The sequence below is a fragment of the Oryza sativa genome, chromosome 5 (genome assembly GCF_034140825.1).
Source record: "Oryza sativa Japonica Group chromosome 5, ASM3414082v1".
Lineage (NCBI taxonomy): Eukaryota > Viridiplantae > Streptophyta > Magnoliopsida > Poales > Poaceae > Oryza > Oryza sativa.
Window position 1 is genome coordinate 23,561,491 of NC_089039.1, and position 25,347 is coordinate 23,586,837.

General features: G+C 45.2%; 1 protein-coding gene and 1 non-coding gene across 2 annotated transcripts; one reads left to right on the top strand and one right to left on the bottom strand.

The window, feature by feature from the left end:
- Positions 1-11,123: 11,123 nt before the first annotated feature.
- Positions 11,124-11,262, bottom strand: LOC112939161 (small nucleolar RNA Z247). Its single transcript, XR_003242703.1, has one exon. It is a non-coding gene; the product is annotated as a small nucleolar RNA Z247 (small nucleolar RNA).
- A 4,838-nt stretch (positions 11,263-16,100) lies between these two features.
- Positions 16,101-18,391, top strand: LOC4339101 (U-box domain-containing protein 16). The gene has a single exon (XM_015782045.3). It carries the CDS (start codon positions 16,177-16,179, stop codon positions 18,208-18,210), a length of 2,034 nt encoding a protein of 677 aa, XP_015637531.1. The 5' UTR covers positions 16,101-16,176; the 3' UTR covers positions 18,211-18,391.
- Positions 18,392-25,347: the final 6,956 nt, after the last annotated feature.

Consider the following 25,347-nt stretch of genomic DNA (forward strand, 5'->3'; position numbering starts at 1 on the left):
CAAAAGATCGTGGCGGAGAGTACGAGGCATCTGCCATCTGCGAGATCGAGGAGGAGGAGACGGGCAGCCTTATCTCTTCACCTCTTCCTCCACTGACCTTATCTCTTCATCCCATATCTTCCTCTTCCTCCTCCTCCTCTCCTCTAACTCCTCTCCTTCCCTCCCCCATCATCCCTTCCTCTTCCTCCTCTCTAACTTCTCCTCTAACTCCTCTCCTTCCCTCCCCATCATCCCATCGGGCGGTGGGCGGCCTCGCGGCGGGGCGGAGGCCCGGGCGGTGGCCTCGCGGCGGTGGGCGGCGCTGTGGCGCGGCGGCGGACCGCGGGGCCTTGCGGCGGGCGGCGCGCTGGCGGCCGGCGCGGCAGCGGCCAACAGCCTGTGTTTTTTTTCTTTTTTTTTTTAAGAATTTGTGATTTGGATCTATGTATTTGATTTGTGTGTGATGTTTGTGAATATGTGATGTATTTGTGATGAATTTTGTAGAAGTTGTGATGTAATTTTGTTTTAAGATTTTGTGATCTATTTGAATATGGCCGATTTGGGGATTTGAGGATTGGGGATAATTTATTTGGGATTTTGGGATGGGTATAGAGTAAAATCAATATATTAAAAACACAATGAAGAAAAGAAAATAATAATAGAGCAATCGGATATAGCTAGCTAGGCTAGCTCTATCTTTAGTCCCGATTGGTGTTACCAACCAGGACTAAAAAGGCTCTATCTTTAGTCCCGGTTGGTAACACCAACCGGGACTAAAGATGTATTTTTACTCCCGGTTTTTTTACCCGGGACTAAAGATAGTGATCTTTAGTCCCGGATTGGTAGTCCCGGTTTGAAAACCGGGACTACAGGGGGGTTACGAACCGGGAGTAAAGCCCCTTTCTCCACCAGTGGAAGGCGAGGTTGGGTCACATCAGATCAGCTGCCTGCATCCTGCTGCGTACGTACTCGATCGGGATCGTGTCCGTTTCAGAGAGACTGTGTTTAGATCCAAAGTTTGGATCCAAACTTCAGTCCTTTTTCATCACATCAACCTGTCATATACACACAACTTTTCAGTCACATCATTTCTAATTTCAACCAAAATCCAAACTTTGCGCTGAACTAAACACAGCCAGAGGACATATATCGATTTGGAAACGGAAAGGGCTCAAAGCATCTCTGCCTCCTGCTATAGCTATCACTCTATCGTCGATCTACCCGGTCTCTTTCCAGCTGCTCGATCGATCGATCGATCTTTCGCCGATCATCGTGGTCTAGGCTCAGTGCGTGGTCAGGTCATGTGCTTCAACAGTGGCACATGATTGCTGTGTTCTCTCTCATGCTGCTTCCGTATGCGTGTTTGTGGGAGCGACACACTGTACGCCTTGTTCGTGCCACTACTGCCGTTTGCTATTGGAGTACTTGACCAGTGATGCTACTACTCGGGCGCTCTAGCTTGCTCTACATTTGTGTGTGTACACTGATCTCATCGAAGAGTAAAAAGCTCATTAGGATAGAAACCAATGGAGTTACAAAGCTGCAAGAGTTAAGATCATAATGAACCATCGTATTATTGGCACCGATCATCATATCATAACCATCGTATTATTGGCAACGACGTTGAGTTTCCGTTGTCACTATGCTAGGGCCTAACGTCATGTCCTCCGTTTGGATGGCCAATCAATGGGGAGATCCATCAAGGGCAGCCAGCATTAATTGTGTGCCTGCGACGTACGACGTCGTGTTGGGCCACATGTCGGGCAGGGAAGCGCCCGGCTGATTGAGCTCCGTTGTGTCCACCTCTTGCATTCATTGTTGTCCTGATAATCTTACGAAATTTGTTTTTTGTCGTCCTCGTGTCACACTGCTCAAAAATCAAACCGTGCACCGCTATATATAACTAGACCATAAGAGAAGAGTCGCAATGAAGCAACGATGAAGAGGATGGACACAATGATGATATATATGTCGACTGTTTAATTTCAAGTGAAGTAGCTAGATTGCTTGCATTTTACTCCTTTTCCGTCTAAAATATTTGACGTTGGTTAGTCTGGAGTACTTTATTTTCAGTCTCTCTGTAAGCATATATCAACCAAGCGAAAACACATGCATTGATATATCCAAGAAGCATTGCTGCATATGAACAGGGCACACCACTATCACTATACGTGGCCCATCAGTTAAGAAAGTACCAGGTGCTATACGAAGGATGCATCATGCATGTGGCTGCTTCATGTGAGATTTGTGTACATCGCAGTGGCGACGTGCGTTCGTTTTCAAGCAGACAGATTTTCCCAAATGGGCCAGTCCATGGGGTCATGGCCACTCTAATTCAAATCACCTTTTCTGCGTTGTGTGTGGAACTGTGAGCTTGTGATCTGAAGTCTACTCAAGCATGTGTGATATCTCCGTCCTTGCCCCCACTCGCAATCAATTGATTTTGCAAAACATTGTTCTATTGCTTGGGGCTTGCTTCATCAGTCGAACTGCTGCACGGCCGCACGGGCACTGACGCTACTGAGTACTGACCATGCATTCTTCTAGTTTTTTTTCTGTATATATATTCCCAGCAGAAAGTATGAATGCAATTAGGAGGTACAGCTCTCTGTAGCTAATTAATCACTCTTACGAATACGTACAGTAAATGTAGCACTGTAGATATATATTAGTACTACTCCGTCCCAAAATATAACAAGATAGAACCAAATTAGATACTACATCTTAGAACGATGATCTAAACATGGACATGTCCAGATTCATAAATAGTGGGTTATGTCTAATACAATACTAAGTTGGTATATTTTAGGATGAACAGAGAGGACACAATAATTGAAGATTGTATTTGAGTGTGTAGTAGCTAAGAGCCTCATTGGCTGCCCTAATAAGTCAAAGCAAAAACTAAAATTTAGATTTTCAAACTTAATTTCAAAACTGATTTTAAGATATTTTAACGTAGTCTTTTTTTCAATATTAGCTTTTAAATCAATAAGAAAATTAATAAGAACAAGTACATAAAAATTTTATCTATAAAATAACTTTTATTCCCTAATAAACCATATATAGCCATATAGGCAACCAATGAGGCTAATACTGCATAGCCTATATAGCTATAGGAGGCTTTACCAATTGGGATAAGTTCACTTTAGTCCCTCAATTTGTTTCCGAGTCTAAAATTCATCCCTTTATAGCGAAACCGGATACAACGCATCCCCCAACTTATAAAACCAGTGCAAACGAGATCCCTTAATAGTATTGTCCCCGGTTTTGGCCGATGTGGCGCATGCATGGTTTCTTTGACTAGGTCGTTGTCCTAGGTGGAAATGACAAGATGATTATGTGGCAGTTTGATCCAAAAAAAATAAAAGAGCAAGATTGAAAATAAAAAAATTAAACAAAATATGTTTGGCCCATATGTCAGTCAAACACAAAACAAAAAATAGTGGGACCTAGACCCACATGTTAGTGGGCCCACTTCTGCCACCCCACCCTCTCTACCTCTATCGCCTCTCTCCATCGACAAGCCGAAGATAGCTAAGCGCGCGCGGAGAGGAAGGAAGCAGGGAGGCTGGCAAGCAGGATGGGAAGGGAGGAGGCGGGGAGGGTGGACTTGGGCAGTGGAGAGAAGGGTGACGATGGGTGTTGGTCGACCAGGAGAGAGATGGGGCTGGGCATGAGAAAGGTGGGGCACCGACAACTTCTTGGTTCTCTTCGTCTTTGTCGTCAACATCTCTTCACCTCTATCCTTCTCCTCGCCTACTACCTCTTCCTTGTCATCCCCTCTACGGTAAGGTAGCAACGGCAGTGGGCGATCAGCAAGGAGGAGGGCCACGGCGGTTTGTGGCGACGGAGAAGGTGAGGGAGGCGAGGGAGCCAGTGAGCTCAAGCTCGCCATCCCTTCCACGTTAAGGCAGCAACGGCGAGGAAGGGCCCGGAGCTTTCTGATCCTGCCTAAACCAATGCTTCGATGTCGTCCTCCCCCGATGCGCCTTCCCTTCTTAGCCATCATTGTCCGTGGGCCCAACACATTTACGACTCCAACCTCTCCATGCCACTTGCTGCGCGTCACCTGAAGATGGGAAGAAAGGTGTCGATGGCGAAGGGTGTGCCCGCGGTTTGGGAGGGGGAGGGGGTCAATTCTGGCACTGGCAGGGCGTACGGCGACGGGGATGGTGCTGGAGCTGATTGTGGCAACGCTGTTGCTGATGCTCTTAAACTCCGTGCTAGTGTTTGTTGTCGTTGCAGCGTCGCTGCTGGCAGCCAGGTTTGCGTCCTCCGTGCGGCATGATGGTGTGGATGTACCACTCGCCAGCCTCCAGGCCTCCTCCTCCTCCTCCTTGTCCTACTTCTTGCCTCCTCCCTCTCCGCACACACTCTCTGCCCTCCCCACTAACTTCGGTTGGCTTCAGCTCACTAGCAGAGAGAGGAGATAGAGGTAGATATGGTGAGGTGGCGGAAGTGGGACCCACTGATATATGGGTCCCACTAATTTTTTTGACAGACATATAGGTCCTGTGTACTTTGTTTTAGTATTTTAGTTTTCGATTGTGCTCATGTTCTTTTTTGGATGAAACTGCCACGTAAGCGCCACATCATTGTCACGTTGGACGAAGAACTAGTCAAAGGAACCACGTAGGTGTCATGTCAGTCAAAACTATGGGATAATACTGCTGAGAGATCTCTTTTGCGCTTGTTTTGTAAGTTGGGGGATGAGTTGTATCTGGTTTTGCGGTCCCAAATATAAGAATCGGAGACAAAATGAGGGGCCCAATGTGTTCTTCCCAGTTCGTGTCCACAGAGCGTGAAGGCCCATAGTGCGCGAGCGTGCGCACCTGACCTGACTGCCAGAGCGGCTCGCTAGCCCGTACATTCGGCCTGGCCCATCTAACTGCCTCGCGCTCCAGAGAGATGGGCCGTCTACGCATTGCAGCTCCCGGCTGACCAGGCCGCTCACACTTTGGGCCGAGCCGGCGAATCAGGCTGGCCTGGGCCAAGACTGGTGAGTACTGGGCTATGGGCTATTGCTCCTTCAGGCCGGCGAGTTTGTTCCGGCGAACTCCACTGGACCACCTTCATCATCGACGAAGACGTGAACCAGTGCACGTACGCTCACCAAGCATGCTGAAAATGAAGGGGGCGAAGGGGGTTGTGCAATCAATGAAGATATGAATTAATATCAAGATTGATTTTTCATATCCTAATTAAATATATGTATTAATATCAAGATCGATTTTCATATCCTAAATTCCTTATTAAGTTGTTTGATTAGTTCGAGTATCTTACAAGACCACTGGTACATCTCCTTCCAACAACATGTATTCTGCATACTACTGTCTGCTGATTTGTAAGATTTTTTATCAAGTTTTTTTTTTCACCCTCAGAACATTACCCCGTTTCCCGATCTAAAATTTGAACTCAGAACCAGGCAAGAAGCCAAGAACACTCTGAACACCTGCACACCACTCCAAGAATCCGAGCCCAAAACCACGGGCGAGAAATGATGATCCGTGGATGGAAGGACCAGCTCCATCGACCGGGGAGCACGCCATTGATTGGCCGTGTGCCCACGTCGCCGGCTCTGAAACTGAAATCCAGCAAAGCGATCATATCGCCAGCGCCAGCGATTCAGTCGGCCACGATTTGGCGCAGAAATCTACGTGCCCACCACGGCAGCCAAGCCAGTCGGGCCGGCACTGAATTTTTTTGGCGCTCCGATCGGCTGCTGTGTCTACGCTGCGCGCGATTCGCCCACAAATCTGGTCGCATCCGCGCCCAACTTGACAACTTGCTGCAAGGATTGCTCGTCTCGTCAGATGGCTGGTTCCAATTCAACCGTTCCAGCCGCCCGTTGCCGTAGCCTGGACGACTGATTCCCTTCTGTTGCAAACAAGTACTCCATTCCAATTTCCGTGGGAGCGCGGGGGCAGGTTTGGCTGCGCGTCTGGAACAGCGGTGGACGCGGTCGATCGGTTGCAGTTAGCGAATGGCTTGGTCGCTTGTGACGGTGGATTACACGTTACAGTACCGGATTGGGTGCCGCTCTGCATGTTGATGTTCCCAGATGTTGGGATCGATATCAGATTTTACGGAAGCACAACGTTCTTTCCAGTTTCGCTTTGGAACCTGGGATATCAGGTTTAAACAAATGCTATTGACACCAGCAGGGTGATGGAAGCAAACCCTTCCGTTTAAATTACTGGACAGGCAGGACAGCCGCAGGGAAACGAAAATGGGAGAGAAGCCTGGCAAAAAGAGATGGAAAAGAAAATTGGAGTAAAAAAATACTCCCTCCATCCCATAATATAAGTAATTTTGACTTTTTCTTGCACTGTTTGACCATTCGTCTAACCAAAAAATTTTAGAATTATTATTTTTTTTATTTGTGACTTACTTTATTATCCAAAGTACTTTAAACACGACTTTTTATTTTTTATATTTGCACAAATTTTTTAAATAAGACTAGTGGTCAAACGGTATCTTTTATATTATGGGATGGAGGTAGTAGCGATTTTCGTAGACACTTTCGAGCAAATGGGTGGTTCAACTGCATGAATAAATAGGGTTTGATCGTCTGAAAAAATGTTTCTTTCTTTTGTAGTGTACGTATTTTTCATTATCTACTTCTAGAAGTTATGCTGACATTACTGGTACTGGTTGCGTGCTTAGTATATTATGGACTATGGACCGTCGATCCATCATTGACATTGCTAGTTGAAGTGCTGACAGAGCTAATTTACTTTAGTCCATCATTTCCCGTTGAATATTATATTGATACTCTCTCTTACAAATGCATAAGTACTATAATTGACACATGAGACTTAAGCTCGCTCTGCACTCTGCAGTAGTATGCAGCACTGTATAAGTGTATATATATATACTACATCATTGTACATTTCTAGTTTTCTACTCTCTCGAGCCAAGAAATTAAAGAACGATTCCACGAAAAGTTAGACTCAGAATCTCATACTCTGATCCCAGACACTTGTACTCAATATTGCTGGTTGAACTCAACCATCCACGTAGTACTCAATAGTGAATACACAACGTAGTGCGTATCATGTATACGCACATGCGTATGTACAGCCAAGCATATCCATACGCTTGTAATACCGCGGTATCATGCATCCATTAAACACACACGTAAACGTTAAACCTCACGGTCCCTCAACCGACGGACTGTAAATCTGGCAGAAGCGTCTTACCTCTCTCGAGGCCGCGTTGCATGTTAATATAGATGAGAATAGCCCTCACCGAGACGTGTACAGATTGGAGACATATTACATCTTGCAATACAAGAAAGAAAACCAAAACCGATTCTATCTCTAACCATAGATACGACATATACACTACATTAACATATGCGTGTATCATTGTCACATGTACAAGGACTCTTGTAATTCTAACACTCCCCCTCAATCATAACTTATCTAAGTTAAGATTGTGTCTAAAATTTCTTAGCAGCTGAACCGACAATGGTTTAGTAAAACCATCAGCAACTTGGTCTCCTGAAGATATAAATTTTATCACCAATTGTTTCCTGGCAACTCTTTCTCTGAAAAAATGATAATCCACTTCTATATGCTTAGTTCTGGCATAAAACACAGGATTAACTGAAAGATATGTAGCACCAAGATTATCACACCATAAACAAGCAGCTTGAGATGTATTAACTCCAATTTCCTTAAGAAAAGTTTGTATCCACATTACTTCTGCAGTTGCATTAGCTACTGCCTTGTATTCTGCCTCTGTACTTGACCTGGATACAGTAGCTTGCTTTCTAGCACTCTAGGATACTAAGTTGGATCCCAAAAACACAACAAAGCCTCCAGTTGACCTTCTATCATCCACAGATCCTGCCCAATCAGCATCTAAAAAAGCACTCACAAGCATAGAAGATGAATGACATATTTTCAAACCCAAATCAACTTAAGACTTTATATATCTCAATATCATTTTCACTGATGTCCAATGTTCAACTGTTGGACTATGCAAAAATTGACAAACCTTGTTCACTGAGAAGGAAATATCAGGTCTGGTTAAAGTCAAATATTGCAAAGCTCCAACTATACTTCTATATTTAGTTGCATCATTTTCACCCAGAACAGTACCACTATAGGCTGATAATTTCTCTGAAGTAGAAATAGGAGTACTAACTGGTTTACAATCCATCATTCCAGCTTTCTTCAGCAAATCCGTAGCATATTTTTCCTGTTTTAGTAGTATACCATCATGTAACTTACGCACCTCTATACCCAAGAAATAATGAAAATTCCCCAAGTCTTTCAGTGCAAACTCTTGTCTCAAGTCTGCCAATAATGCAATAGCTGCCCCTTCTGTAGAACTTGCAACAATTATATCATCAACATAGATAAGCACAAAGATTGTAACATCCCCTTTATTATAAAAGAACAATGATGTGTCAGCCTTAGATGCCTTAAAACCAAGATCACATAATTTCATACTCAACCTTGAGTACCAAGCACGAGGAGCCTGTTTCAACCCATAAAGAGCTTTGTCTAACTTGCAAATATAATTAGGCTTACTTTTATCTTCATATCCAGGGGGCTGTCTCATATATACTTCCTCCTCATGATAACCATAAATAAAAGCATTCTGCACATCAAGCTGTCGAAGACACCATCCTCTAGATACAGCAATAGACAAGATAATTCTGATAGTAGCCGCTTTAACCACTGGACAGAAAGTATCTTCATAATCAATTCCATATCGTTGTTTAAAGCCCTTAGCCACTAATCGAGCTTTATAACGATCCAGACTTCCATCAGACTTCCTTTTGATTTTATATACCCACTTGCAATCTATAATATTCTTGCCATGACTAGGTGGAACAAGATGCCATGTTTTATTATTCAAAAGAGCAAATAACTCAATATCCATAGCATTCTTCCAATCATTATTAGCTAATGCTTCACTTAAATTATTTGGTTCCCCGTTAGTAGCAAGAAAAGAATACCGCACAGTCCCATCCGTGTATACCTTTTCTTTTCTTATCCCTCGTTGAAGACGAGTAGTGGGTCGAGTCTGATGTCCTGTCTGTTGTACATCTTGCTGTTGTTGTATTATCTGCATGTCCTGCTGCTGCACATCTTCCTGCAAAGACGTGACTGGTGATACAGGCGACTCAACAGGCGATGATGAAGACGACGTGGTGGCAGTGGCAGGCGGTGATTGGCTCTCTTGCTCCCCTTGCGACGCAACACTAACATCCTCGTCAGCATCAAACCGCACGGCATCAGAAAAAACACCATGGGAGTCCTCGCTATTAGACTGATTATTTGCATCATGATCTGGATTTTCTGTGCCACCAGGATCTTCTGTATTTGCGCCAAAAATTCTTGTATCACCCGTATTTATATGCTCCCCATAATCTGAACTTTGCCCCTGCTGATCTGTAACATTCTCATATACACCATTAGAATGTTCAGGAGTATTAAGCATATGATCATTACTATATTCAACCCCAGAAGGACTTAAAAATGAAGGTAAAAGCAATATTTCTGATCTCAACCTAGCTCCTGCATTTGAATGCAGTTTAGAGAAAGGAAAAATATTCTCATAAAAAACAACATCCCTTGAAATATAAACTCTGCCACTGGATATGTCTAGGCACTTGAAACCTTTATGTATGTTACTATATCCAAAGAAGACACATTGCTTTGAGCGAAACTGAAGTTTACGCTTATTATAGGGACGAAGATTAGGCCAACAAGCACACCCAAAGGTTCTCAAGGCAGAGTAGTTGGGTTTTTGATTAAGGAGTCGCTCCAGAGGAGTATCATATTGTATGACTTTGCTAGGTAGGCGATTTATAAGATATGTGGCTGCAAGGAAAGCTTCATCCCAAAATTTAAGCGGCATTGAAGCATGAGCAAGAAGAGATAGCCCAACCTCTACAATGTGTCTGTATTTGCGCTCTGCGGAACCATTTTGTTGGTGAGCATAGGGACAGGAGACATGATGAGAGATACCAATCTTATTAAAGAAAGAATTTATTTTTTCATACTCTCCTCCCTAGTCATTTTGCATAGAGATGATCTTGCGATTAAACAGTCTCTCAACACGTTGTTGAAACTCATGAAACTTGGAAAACACCTCAGACTTATTCTTTAACAAGTAAATCCAAATAAATTTGCTGAAATCATCTATGAAACTGACATATTATTTTCTACCCCCAACAGAAATAGGGGCAGGTCCCCACACATCAGAAAACACTAGGTCTAAAGGATGACTCGACACACTAGAGGATTTGGGATAGGGAAACTGATGACTCTTAGCCTGTTGACAGGCATCACACACACCTAACTCATTAATTTCTCCTAAACATGGGAGTTTATTGTTGCTAACAATCTTTTGAACAATGGCTAAAGATGGGTGACCCAGACGACTGTGCCACTTAGAATAGGTAGGCTTGACGACTCCGAGGACTTGCTTGGATGAGGAAAACGAAGATGTTGGCAACGGGTAAAATCCATTGCGGCATGGCCCTCTAAGAAGAAGATTCTTCGTGACCTGATCCTTGATGGCAAAGAAACGAGAGTGAACTTCAACAAAAGCATTGTTATCAACGGCTAATCTATGGGCAGATATGAGATTCTTTTTAGCCTTAGGAACATGAAGAATATTTTTGAGATAAATATTGCGAACTGGGGTATGAATAGTAGAATGACCAATATGCTTAATATTCATACATGCTCCACTCGCCGTGTGGATTTGATCTTTGCCATTGTATTTCTCATGAGTCGACAATTTCTCCAACTCTCCTGTGATGTGATCGGTAGCTCCGATGTCCATGTACCAGTTTGTATCTACACCATAGGAGGCAGCTGCTGCTGTTCGGAAATCCGGAACGAAGCTTTCATCATATCTGTGCCAACAATCAGCCACTACATGGTTGATTTTTCCACAAAGCTGGCAGGTAAGACGAGGTTTGTTGCTGAAACCGCGCGCGCCACCATTTCCTCGGCCGCGACCGCCACGATCGCCGCGACCACCACCTCCGCGCCCGCGGAAGGAATTGGCTGAGTTGCTGTTGAAGTTGCTGTTGAAGCCGCCATTATTCTTCCCTCCATGCTTGGCGCTGTTGACAGATGAAGAGCTCGCCTGCTGCCGCAATCTAGCTCTGCTTTCAAAGCTTAGAAGCTGAGAATAGATTTCTGTGATAGGAGCCGGCTCTGCCCTTCCAACCAGATTGGACACAACAGGCTCATAGTCATCATCGAGTCCAGCGAGAATATAAGACATCATCTCCTCGTCATCAAGCGGCTTCCGAGCAGATGCCATCTCATCTGCCAATGATTTCATCTTCCCGATATACTCTGCAACGCTGAGGTCACCCTTGCGAGTTGTCGACAACGCGAGATGCGTGTTCAGAGCACGCGATCGAGACTGGGAGGACAACATCGTTGTGATTGCCCTCTAGGCTTCAGCGGTTGTCTCTATATTGACAACCTGAGTCAGAATCTCCTTTGATACCGATGCCAACATATAACTTAGCACCTGCTGGTCTTCAGCAACCCAAGTCTCATAGGCTGGATTGGAAACCTTGACAAGCTTATCACCTTCCTTGGCGTCAACTTCTGCAGCTGGAGCTTGCTTTGCGCCGGTGATGTAACCTTCCATGCATGCACCTCTGATTGCTGGTAAGATCTGTGTCTTCCATAACAGGAAGTTATTCCTGGTAAGCTTCTCTGGAATAGGTTGTCCCGAGAGAGGGTTGGCGCCGCTGGAACTAGACGAACTCGCCATTGCCGTAGATGCAATCTCGTCGTGGCTATCCTGCTCTGATACCATGTAAATCTGGCAGAAGCATCTTACCTCTCTCTAGGCCGCGTTGCATGTTAATATAGGCAAGAATAGCCCTCACAGATTGGAGACATATTACATCTTTCAATACATGAAAGAAAACTAAAACCGATTCTATCTCTAACCATAGATACGACATATACACTGTATTAACATATGCGTGTATCATTGTCACATGTACGAGGACTCTTGTAATTCTAACACGGACCACGTGGCCGGCATGGATGGCCCAGGAAAGCCGTGTCAGTGTGTGTCACCGCACCGGAGTAGTGTGTGTGAGCGTGTCACCGCACCGGATAGATCAGCTAGCTAGTAGCGATCCACTCGATCGTAAATGGCGCATCCGGATATGTCACGCTCGCGAGTCCCAGGCGCCCCGGCCCCAACACCCATCTGGCTGCTGATGGCCATCCCCATCACCATACGGTGTGCGAGTGACACCGCCGTACGTGTCGCCGCTAGCTAGCAGGCGCTCAATCGTGTATGCGTATATGCATCGCGTCCTATGATTTCGTTCGAGGTATTATGTTTTTTTCTTTTTTTTATGATTTTTATAGGCAGTGGTTGAACAATCTAGCTTTTGAGTAATAGCGATCTGCATTACGTCCTTATGCAAATACAAGTGATGGTGATTAATATAATTACATAAGCTCTTTCCTTGGTCCGCTTCTGAGTGTTTTCATTATCTACTTCTAGAAGTTACGCTGACATTTGGTACTAGTTGCGTGCTTAGTATATTATGGACTTTGGACTGTTGATCCATCATTGACATTACTAGTTGAAGTGCTGACAGAGTTAATTCTTTAATCCATCATTTCCCGTTGAATATTATTGATACTCTCTCTTACAAATGCATAAGTACTATAATTGACACATGAAACTTAAGCTCTGCACTCTGCAGTAGTATGCAGCACTGTATATATATACATCATTGTACATTTCTAGTTTTCTACTCTCGAGCCGAGAAACTAAAGAACGATTCCACGAAAAGTTAACTCAGGATCTCATAGCGTTCAACCCTGACCATCCACGTCGAAAATTCGACGCCACGCACACATCTACCTTTTCCAACCGAAGAACACGGAGCCAAACAAAGCAACCCGTTCTTCGTCAGAACTGGCAGGCGTGGGGCGAGGGGCACATTGGGAGGGGGCATGGCCCCATGCGACGCCCCCATACCCATGCAACGGCGGCGGCGGTATAGGGAGAAGAAGAGAAGATAGCAACTGCGGTGGCGTAGGGCGTAAAAAGGAAGATGCCGGCGGCGGAGGAAGAGAAGGTGGTGGATCTAGCACCTAACTTCATCGTTGTCATTGTTCCGCGCCGCCTCCAAACGCAACAGTGACAGATCGACGGCGTCGAGCTATGCCGCGTAGTCCCCCGCAAGCGCGCTGCCGAACTCCGCCGCGCTGTCCGTCGCAGGCGCGTCGCCGAGCTCCCCCCGCGTCATCCGCTAATAGTCGGAGGAGGAGGAGAAGCGGCGCCGCGCTTGGGCTAGGCCGCCGCCGAGCTCCGTTGTGCCGTTCGTTGCGGGTGCGTAGCTCAGTCGCCAGGGAGACGCTCACTTTCTCTCCGCCAGGCAAAATTGCTAGGAGAGGAGAGAGATGGGGAGAAAAAGTGAAGGAGAAATAATGACGAGACCCACTACAAATGATTTGTATTGTGGAGCATATGATAAATACAGTTCTTAGTCTACGTGTTATGTAGGGTTCGGTATAAATCTGTGACGCACTGCTATTGTCATCATACTCTGATCCCATACGCTTGTACTCAATATTGCTGGTTGAACTCAACCATCCACGTACTACTCAATAGTGAATACACAACGTAGCGCGTATCATGTATACGTGCGTGCGTACGTACAGCCAAGCATATCCATAAGCTTGTAATACCGCGGTATCATGCATCCATTAAACACACACGTAAACGTTAAACCTCACGGTCCCTCAACCGACGGACCACGTGGCCGGCATGGACGATGGCCCAGGAAAGCCGTGTCAGTGTGTGTCACCGCACCGGGTAGTGTGTGTGAGCGTGTCACCGCATCCGATAGATCAGCTAGTAGCTAGTAGCGACCACTCGATCGTAAATGGCGCATCCGGATATGTCACGCTCGCGAGTCCCAGGGGCCCCGGCCCCCATCTGGCTGCTGCTGGGCATCCCCATCACCATACGGTGTGCGAGTGACACCGCCGGCCGTACGTGTCGCCGCTAGCTAGCAGGCGCTCGAGATCGCGTATGCGTCTGCATCGCGTCCTGTACGGTTCCACACGCATACGATGGCATCACCGCGCGCACACGTCGCTCTCCCAAGCTAGTAAGCCGATGCACCTCGCGACGAGCCGCTACCGCTCGCTACTCGTCGCGATTGCGGCGCCCCCACGACGTCACGCCCCCGCGCATCCTCCCCGTACGTACACGCAATCCTCCCGCGCGCGCATCTTATCGCGTCGCGTCGCGTCGCGGAAACGTTTCGGCGATTTGGGGCGGCAGAGGCGTGTGGCCTGGTGTTATTACCTGGTTAATCTCCACCACGTCGTAACGTGGCGCCGCCCACGCGAGAACGGCCGCTTTGCTCGTTGGATTAGTAGCTGGAGCTTACCGCGCTCCACTAATTACCAGCCGGGCCGGCCCGGCCGGTGGTCAGAGGTTGACGCCGCTGCTCCGCTGCCGCCACGTGTCGCCGTGGCCGCTAATTCGCGAGATCGTGCGTGTGGTTTCTGATCAAGTCAAACGTTAATCCCGGCTAGCCGCGGGCTACCAATCACGCATAGATTACTCGATTGGATTAGGACGGCTGGTAAATATGTAATCCCACCGTTTCAGGTTATAAGATATTTTAAATATAGTCAAAGTCAAACCGTATTAAATTTCACTAAGTTTGTAAAGAAATATAGTAATAATATTTATATTACCAAATTAGTTTTATTAAATTAATAATTAAATATATTTTTATAATAAATTTATCTTGGGTTTATTTAATTAAACTTAAAAGTTTAAAAGTAGTTTGAGTTTGATCAAAGCCAAAACATCTTATCACCTAAAATGGAGGGAGTATTTTATACTACTAGTTTAATCCGCATGTGCGTGCTCGATCTATCTATCGCGCGTGTTCGGTGACCTGTATAACTTGATCGCCTGTTTACTTTTGGGGCGGTCAAACTGGGATCCTTTTCATTTGCCCGGATCCGTGAAGAAAACTTTGACCGCTACGTGGCGTTGGATGCTGATCGTGCGATCCGGTTTTGGCCGGTTTGTTTATTATTCTCGCCTTCGTCTGGCGTGAGAATGAGATGAGATCGTTCCTGCCTTCATTGCTGCCGTACTGCGTGTACTATACTGTGTGGAATTCGGCCTGGGCAGCTGTTGATTTTAGCCATCGGCGGCGGTGGCCGACGTGAATGAGCCGTCGCCGCCATATTTTGTTCCTTTCGGTTGCTACTTCTATAGTAGGATTATGTTGTTGGGTTAGTACAGCGACGGGTACTGTAAATTTATGCTCGTTTCTTAATTTCCTACTCTACTTTTGATTTTGGGGATTCCTTGTCTATCTGTTTGGATCAACGTGACATTAGATTTGAATCTAGCTAGCTGGAAAGCTCTCAAGGCGTGGTGCATGACAAATCACAGATGTATAACCTATTTGCATTCAACAAACTAGTGTAACAGTAGATAAAGTTTCCCCGCGTTAAGCAATTCTTCACAAAAGGAGGCCTTAGCCCTTAAGCTTCGCGTAGGCCTGTGAGGGAGGAAGCATTTAGCTACAGTCCTTTTACATTCTTCTTTTTTTTTTTTGAACGAAGTACTTTTACATTGTGTTCACCAACAGATCGAAGAGGAAATGGTCACGAGTGACCCTGCCGCCCTGCACACACATGCACATTGGCACGAGCTTAGAGGAATATTTCCAACCCTTAACCCGGCCTTCTCATAAGAAAGCATTGCTTGGAAGCGATCCGATCAACTCAAAACCAAACCCAGCCGGCCAGCCAGCCCCAAGCTGAGTCATCAAACACACCCCCACCAAAACACACCCATCTCACCCGTCCATCGACCACAATCCAGCGGTCAGAAACTCACAACATCTTCTTCAGTCTATCAAACCAAAAAAAAAAAATAATAAGGAGAACTCAATAAAATAAGCACACGATGGGTAGCCATCACATCAAGGTAAACAAAAGTCAGGAGGATTCCTTCCAGGTTCCACTTCCAACCCCTTCCCAGCTCTCGAACAACTCAACGCGCTAAACGTCTCTCTCGCACGTATATATATACTACGGCCTCACGCCTTCGTCTCCGCAACCATACAAATTTTTTTCTGAGTTCCAATTCGATTTGTTCGTTCGGTTACTGCAAAAGAAAGTCAGCAACAAAATGGCCAACGCGAGGAACGCGGCTGCCGCGTCGCCGCCGCCGCCGTCGTCGTCTTCTTCGTATTCCTCGTCGGCGTCCGACGGGGAGATCCTCCGATCGCTGCACCGCCTGGCGAGGGATCTGGCTGCGGCGGAGGCGCCGGCGCCGTTCTTGGAGACGGTGTTCGCGGCGGTGTCCAGGCGCGCGAAGCTTCTCGCCGCGGTGTTCGACGACCTGCTCCGGTGCGGGAGGCTGCCGCGGTCGGCGTCGCTGTGCCTGCGCGAGGTGCTGCTCGTGCTGCAGCGGTTCAAGGCGGTGGTGGCCGACTGCTCGGCGCGCAGCCGGATGCGGCTGCTACTGCAGGCCGACGAGGTGGCGGCGCGGGTGCGTGAGCTGCAGCATGACCTGGCCACGCTGCTGGATCTTCTCCCCGTTCCCGAGCTCGGGCTCGCCGACGACGTGGTGGACCTCCTCGCGCTCGCGTCCCGGCAGTGCCGGCGGAGCTCGCCGTCGGCGGACGCCGCGGAGCACGAGCTGAAGACCGGGGTGCTGGCGCTGATCCAGGAGGTGGAGAGGGAGATCGTGCCGGAGAGGGAGAGGCTGGAGGGCATCCTCGAGGAGGTTGGCATCAACGACCCGGCGTGCTGCAGCGACGAGATCGAGACACTGGAGCGGGAGATCGGCGACCGCGTGGCGGAGAGGTGGACGTCGGCCATGATTGCGCTCGTTGGGCTCCTCCGGTACGCCAAGTGCGTCCTCTTCACCGCGGCCACGCCGCGGCCGATGGACACCAAGGTGGATGTTGACGACGATGACGATGACGACGACGCCGAGCCGCCGTCGCCGCCGCCGGACTTCCGGTGCCCCATCTCTCTCGATCTGATGCGCGACCCGGTTGTGTCGGCGAGCGGCCAGACGTACGACCGGGAGTCCATCACCCGGTGGTTCGGCTCCGGCAAGTCGACGTGCCCCAAGACTGGGCAGGTGCTGGCCAATCTGGAGCTTGTCCCCAACAAGGCGCTCAAGAACTTGATCTCGCGGTGGTGCCGGGAGAACGGCGTCGCCATGGAGAGCTCCGAGCCAAGCAAGCCCGAGCCAGCGCCGGTGGTGACCGCGAACAAGGCGGCGTTGGAGGCGGCGCGCATGACGGCGTCGTTCCTCGTCAAGAAGCTCTCCGTCTCCTTCTCCCCCGCCGCGGCCAACCGCGTGGTGCACGAGATCCGGCAGCTCGCCAGGTCCGGCAACGACACGCGCGCCTTCATCGGGGAGGCCGGCGCCGTCCCGCTCCTCGTGCCGCTGCTCCACTCCGACGACACCGCCACCCAGCTCAACGCCGTCACGGCGCTGCTCAACCTGTCCATCCTCGACGCCAACAAGAAGCGCATCATGCACGCCGAGGGCGCCGTCGAGGCGATCTGCCACGCCATGGGCTCCGGCGCGACGTGGCGCGCCAAGGAGAACGCGGCGGCCACCGTGCTCAGCCTGGCGTCCGTCCATTCCTACCGCCGCCGGCTTGGCCGGAACCCACGCGTCGTCGAGAGGGTCGTGCACCTCGTGCGCACCGGCCCCTCCAGCACCAAGAAGGACGCGATCGCCGCGCTCCTGTGCCTGTCCGGCGAGAGGGAGAACGTCGGGAAGCTCGTGGAAGCCGGCGCCGCGGAGGCGGCGCTGTCGGCGATCAGCGAGGAGGAGACCGCCGTGGCGGTGCTGGCGTCGCTGGCCAAGCGCGGCGGCGCGGAGGCGATCGTGAACATCGACGGCGCGGTGGTGCGCCTCGTGGCCGAGCTGCGGCGCGGCACGGAGTGGTCAAGGGAGTGCGCGGCCGCCGCGCTGGTGCTGCTCTGCCGCCGCGTGGGCGCCGCCGTGGTGGCGCAGGTGATGTCGGTCTCCGGCGTGGAGTGGGCGATATGGGAGCTGATGGCCACCGGCACGGAGCGCGCGCGGCGCAAGGCCGCGTCGCTCGGCAGGGCATGCCGGCGTTGGGCCGCGGCGGAGCAAACCGCGGAGTACCCCGCCACCTCCGACGTCACGACGACGGCCATTACAGCGTCGTGAAATTCCACCACGGCCACATTGATTAATTCATAGGAGCAGATAAAATTTCGATTTTTTTTCCCACGCACAACGAATGCTTGTACAAAAAAAAAAATTGTTTCTTGCCTTCAAGGCCTTCACGATTCTTTGGTTCATGGGACCAGTTTGAGTAATTGATAAACTGCACATACAATTATACAAAGATCCATTTCTCTCCAAATCTTGTCACATATTTCTCTTGTCTCATAAGTAACACAAAGAGAAAAAGAGATGTCACCAACTTGTACAAATGCTTGTGAATTGTGATCATCTCCACTTCCCCCATTCTATAATTCTTTAATTTCTGTATCCACATCGACGCAACAACTGTACGATTTCATTTCATTCCAGCTACCAATATGAAAGATGTGAACAAAAGCATCACAATAATTGTGTAGTTGATGGCTTGCAACTAGGAGGCGCCCGTGATGAGTGCTCACTCACTTAGTTGCTTGAGCTGCCGGGGACCAAATTGCCAGCCATTCCCGGCCATCCAATTTGGAGGAGAAAAAAGAAAAAAAAAGAACAAAGCGAGCGCACGCTACCTAACGAAACAACGAATATGTTGCTCCGCGCGAGAGAGTGCAGCAAAGCATAAAACAGCTTGCAAATTCACCGGCTTTTGGGCAGAAAAAGGCCGTAGCTTTAGTGCCAGCAAGAGCCAGTGTGCATCCATACTGTTGATAGATTGTAGGAATATCTCGTATCTTTGGATGCATGTCTCGCTGTTCCGGCCATTGACATCGCCTGATGCTGGCCATATGTGTTTCCCTTTGACCAAAGCAAGATGGTAGTATTATGTTCTTCTTTCTACTACTACTACTTGTCTACTAGTAGTCTATGCAATGTTAATGTTAAAAGTAGTAGGCTCCCATCGGATAGCATAATAAGCTAAAAAAAACCAAATTTTAAATTTTCGAGCTTAATTTTGAGATATTTTTAACGTAGTTTCTTTTTAACATTGGCTTTTAAGTCACAAAGAACATATTTATAAAAGTTTTACCCACAAATTTATTTTTATTTTCTAATAAGCCGTTTTAACTTATTAGGAAATAAGCCAAACGATGGAGACCGTAAAGGCGTCTGCTGAATTTGATTAGTGTGACTTGAGACGGGTGTTGTTCTTCCTCTTGCTGTTGCGTGGCTGGAAAGATGGGCGTGTGGTTCCTTCCTGCCAGGGAACTAAGTGTGTCATTATTGGTGTAAACAATCTAGGTTTTGTTTGTTATAATCATACGGCGCTATTTAATTACATTGCATGCCAGTTTAAACACGGTTGACAGTAGCTTTCTGGACCAGCCGTGTTGTTTCGGATGCTCTCTCTTCGTCTTTAATTGGGAGGTTATTCTGAATCATAGTATGTATGAGTGGATCGTATTTGGACTTGGAAAATTTGTCTATTTGGGGCCTGTTCACTTTGATGTTAAAAAAAAACTTACCAAAATTTTAGCATTACCGAAATTTTGGCAAATATGCTAAAATTTTGGCAACTTACCAAAATTTTGGCAGGATTTCTTATATAGTTACCAAAATTTGGCAGCAAACTAAATGTAGGTATTTTTTTGGCAACTTTACTAAAATTTAGTAAGATTGAAAATGGCATCAAAGTGAACAGGCCCTTGGACTGCACCTGAGCATGGAAAGGGTTGAAGTTAGCCTATTAATTGACAAGTAACCAGACTGAATCAATTCAGGACTCATCAGGTGGTGTTATTTTCTAATAACAACTACATACTTTTCCCCCAAATGCAGCAACACAGGACTGCTTCTTCTTTGCATACTTGTGCTACTATTAAGGAGCATGTGCTATTTAGACGTACTAGTTCTTGATAAGTCAAGGGGTGTACTTGTTGTACTACATGCAGCTATTGATCCTCATCAATCGATCACTTATGTCTTCCAGATTGATCTGCAAGGTTGGAGAAATGGAGAGAGCTTCATGGTTGCCACAGTGTTTTTCTGTTCGGAGAGGGAGAATTGTTAGGTGACATGTTTAACACGCCTGCATTTTGATGACAAGGACAACCGGCGTTGGGTCTCCTCTTTTAAAAAAGGTTTGGTAATCGGGTAACCATCGCCAATGGCATGAAGCAAGAGAGCAATATAACGTCAGATTATGTTCTTCCTCTTCTTCTTTTTTTTTAACCTGGCAGTTGGCCAGTTGTTACTTGTTACTGACCAACTGAGGAAGGAGGTAAAGATATTTTAAAGTGGCATGCTAATTAGTAACTGGATGTCATGAATAAGAAATGTAGGAGCATGAGAAACACATGGAACTGGAGTTGTATGTTTAGTTGTACTATATGCTTAGGGATATTGCAAGATTAGAGAGAACAAAAATGTTTGAATATACTCCCTCCTTCCCTAAATGTTTGACACCGTTGACTTTTTTAAACATGTTTGACCGTTTGTCTTATTCAAAAACTTTTATGAAATGTGTAAAACTATATATATATATATATATATATATATATATATATATATATATATATACATGAAAGTATATTTAACAATAAATCAAATGATACGAAAAGAATTAATAATTACTTAAATTTTTTGAATAAGACGAACGGTCAAACATTTTTAAAAAAGTCAACGGCGTCAAATATTTTAGGATAGAGGGAGTAGTTGATTGGATGATTTGAGAATAAAAAAATGTAGGATTTTGGATAAATGATGTGAATTACATTAAAAAAATCCTAAAACTATATTGACTTATTCGTTATTCTAAATGGTCAGACAGGAGAAGTTTCCTTAGAATTTCAAATCTCACATAGATTCCTGAAGACTAAAGAGAGCCACTGTTCCAAAGGGCACATGGTTCCCTTCCAAAAGATGGGCGCAGTGCCTAATTGCTCAGTGCAGTTCAGCTGGCAGGAAAGCAACGCAGCAGGCATAACATTAGACGGATTTGTATGATCTTCAGATACCAATTCAGCATTTCAGTTCAGTGATTTATTTATAACTGACTGTCACCCAACAAAATCTCGATGTAAAGCAAATCAGAAGTGTTTTTTTCTTGTTGACAACTTGACATTATGCATCATGATACAGACATATGTTTTTAGGTATCATCCAGAGGATTTCTAATCGGTCCATTCGGCTTCCAGAAATTTCAATTCAGATCATGTTGTTGTGATCTCTGATCTGTACTCCCTCTTGTACAGTTGTACTGGCTGTTTGCTTATTCAAATCTTCAGACATGCAGTGCACCACTGTCATCAGGTATCCCCATTCAACTTGATCCTGCAGACCATGAAAGTGGCAGATTTATCATGACTATATCAGATTTCAAACTCCCGTATGCAAACAAGGTACCGCACTCGCAAAAAGGAAAAATCTTAATGCAGTGATTCGAATCACGTCCTGTTCTCCCTCTCCCTTTGCGTCTCTGCTTGTTGATATTGATGCTTAATGCTATATTATACGCTTTGGTATCTCCCAGACGATTTGGAAACTGGAATCAGGCCATTCGGCTTAGGGATTTCAATGATCAGGGCGTGGATTTTTTCGAAAATGCTGCGCGTCGGGCGCCGAGCGGCTGAAGAAAAAAATCGGACGCCTCCAACCACGTAATAAGTATTTTAAATAGCTTTAAAATAATTTTTCTTCTCAACTAATTATCCAATCTACGATCCGATCACACCGTTATATTCGTTGCAATTAAATCTTTATAACAAGATCACACATGATTATATTTCGATAAAAAAATATTTTAGCTTTTTTATTGATATTGTTTTAGAATGCTGCATATGGTTTTTTTTATGTTTCGACCAGTAATTTTACAATGTTTCAGCTAGTGTACTCGTGATGTTTCACTATGTACTGATCAAATTTTGCAGTGGATTTTAATATTATGGGACGCGTCGTTGCAACAAATCACACATATATTTTGGAAACTCTCTATTAAGAGAATTTGTTTCTTTTTTTTCACTAAAAAGTTTCACCTAGTGTACTCACAATGTTTCACTTTATATAGATCTAATGTTGCAGCAAACTAAAACATTCCATTGCAACAAAAAAAATTCACATATTTTGGAAACCCCCTATTAAGGGAATTCGTTTCATTTTTTGTTCCACCGAAAAATGTTTCACCTAGTATACTCACAATGTTTCGCTATGTATGGATCATATATTGCAGTGAACTTACATTCTTTTGCTATTTGCTGAAACATTGTTTTTTATATAAGGTGAAACAACACCCGATTTAAACGAGTGAAACATTTTCACTCTACTTAGTGAAACAATTCCGATATACCTAGCGGAACATCGTGTAATCTATTATATACTAAAAGTCCATTAAACTTTCTACAAACGCTCCTAAACCGCTACATGGCTCCTAGAAACACTCCCATACCATCACGTGGCGCTCTAACAAATTATAGAAATTCCAAGAAAAAAACAAACATCCGATCATTGATTTTCACTTCACATGGTGGACCCATCGTTTTACAACATTAGATCTATCTTATATATTAAAAATATATTCAAAAAACCCATCCATATCCCCTCCGTCATGTACATACCTAGGTACTCCTCTCTCCTTTCTTCCATTTATAGGAAGCAAAGTTTTTTATATTAAAATATCAATCTATTATTATATAGTAAAAATCCATTACACTTCCTATAAATATTCTTAAATCACGTGGTGTTCCTATAAATACTCGTACGCCGTCACATGATATTGTTTAATCTCACGGTCGATTTTCATTTAAATTGATAGATCCGTTATTTTAGATCACTAGATTAGATGTATTATTTAAAAAAGTAATAATTCCCTCGTGTATATTGTGGGCCGGAATATAAGAAACCAAACAAAATACTCCGTGTACGTACGTACGTACGACTGGAAAATAAAAGATGAAGCTTACCTACTGTTCCTAGAAGAAAGAAATCATACGTACGGACTTACGATAAAAACGATAAAATAAAAAAAAAACATACGTAACATACGTACGTACTGCCATTGAAAAAAAACAATGGTCTATAACATAGGATTTTCTACTATTTAAAAAATAAAATATAATACTCTATAAACTTGCGCAAATATATGTAGTTAAAATAGATCTTCAACAATAAAAAAATATCCTATCATTAAACATCATTTAAATTATTTTAAAATTATATATCTAATGTGTGATCAAGTCGGATTCCTATAATTAAATAAATATTGATGTATATATACCTAAATACATCATAACACATGAGACCGACATATAATAAATAATGTTATCATAATATTTTAAAGGAAAAAGGACAAAGTACCCCCGAATTATTATGGTCGACCGAATTACCCCCATAAACCCGAAAGCTACACATCTTTCACCCTCAACTATTAATACCGAACGAATTACTAGTTGTCTTAACCCGGGGTGGTTTTGATCCTACGTGGCAGTCCAGTCAGTATTTTCTAAAAAAAATTGGTGGGACCCACCTATCATATCTCCCCCTCCCCTCTTCCCCCTCTCTCACTTTCTTATCCCTCCACGTTTGTCAATCGACAAGGCTGGGGACGACGAGCGGCGGGGCGAAGGAGTATGAGTGGTGAGTGGCGGACGCGGCTAGGGGCGACGAGCAGTGGAGGCGGCTCCTCCTCAGCCTCCGCTGGTGCGCACCTCCTTGACGACCGCGTGGCTTCTCCACGGCCTCCACCGGCACGCGAAGAGGACAACAACGGCGGGGCGGAGGAGCTTGAGTGGTGGAGGCAGCGAGCGGTGGAGGCGGCTCCTCCTCGGCTATCTCAGCCGCCACATGCGCACTCCGACGGATGCCATCGTCTCCATCCTTTTTGTCACATCTCATCATCACATGACAGTCGGCGGAGCGAGCAGGTGCGCTGGTCCTCCATTGCCAGGTTCGGTTGCACCCCCGCCATCGAGAACTCCCCTAAAAAATGCGGTCGCAGCTCCATCTACCATAGCATGCCATCCCACCACGTTTCTTAATCGATCCCCACCACCAATGCCTCTCTCCTGACGAGACAAAAAGCAACAATCAATCAAAGAACAACGAGGTGGATCAATCGTGAGAGCAAGAGCAGGGCAATAGATGAAGGAGAAGGACAAGAGAGTTGAGGCGGTGAAGACCCTGCAGCAAGGGGAGGGAGAAGAAAGACAGGCTGGGGAAAGGGATTGAGGAAGAGAGGGAGAGATAGGGGAGAGGGGAGAGAGATAGAGAGGGTAGAGGGTGTGACATGTAGGTCTCACCTATTTTATTTTTTTAAAAAAATACCGACTGGATTGTCACGTAGGAATAAAACCACTCCAGGTTGAGTTAGGGGGTAATTCGTCCGGTATTAATAGTTGAGGGTGAAAGATGTCTGGTTTCGGGTTTAGGGGGCTAATTCATACTTTTTTCTATTTTAAATAATTTCACATCATATTTCAGGTGTCAAATATCACTTGATGACTATATAGCGCTAATTTAAATTTACGTATGTAAAATAAATGAAAATAACACAATTTAGTTGTGTATTTTTAAGTAAATCTGATTTACTTTTAATTTGTTTGAAAACAACACAATTTTGGTTGATAATCTGTTTGATTTTTTACAACTATTTCATTAGTATCTGATAAGTGGGAAACATAAATGTTACACATATGTAAAAAATATGAAAAATATTTTAAGCCAATGATCTTGCTATAATACAACCACTTAATCCATCATAAGATTTATGGTCATATATGTATGTTTTTGTCTTTTTCAAATAGTTTTGATAACAAATGAACAATCAAGTAACATGCACAATAAACTATTTATGATATATTTTCTAATAGTTGAGGAATTCCTACACATCAGACATAATTTGATGGATGTATGTTATACACCCTATTGACGTGTCTATAAAGTATTCTTCAATAAATTATTTATTGTAAATAAGTTTAGGAAAATAGATTCATTCATCAAATTAATTAGTAAAAGTGTCTCATATAATTATGAACAATTAATAGGCGTTGAAAAAACCAAACGCAAAAGTATTGATATTTATCAAAATATAACAAATAATATGGTGCTTTGGAGATTATCGTGGTAGCATTTAAAAAACATTTATCCTGATTAAAAAAATCACATATAGTATAAATAGATATGAAACAACTCCAGTATTCCATTATTATTCCA

What these genes read in the sequence shown, in the direction of transcription:
- LOC4339101 (XM_015782045.3), top strand. Translation starts at nt 16,177, where the DNA reads ATGGCCAACGCGAGGAACGCGGCTGCCGCGTCGCCGCCGCCGCCGTCG.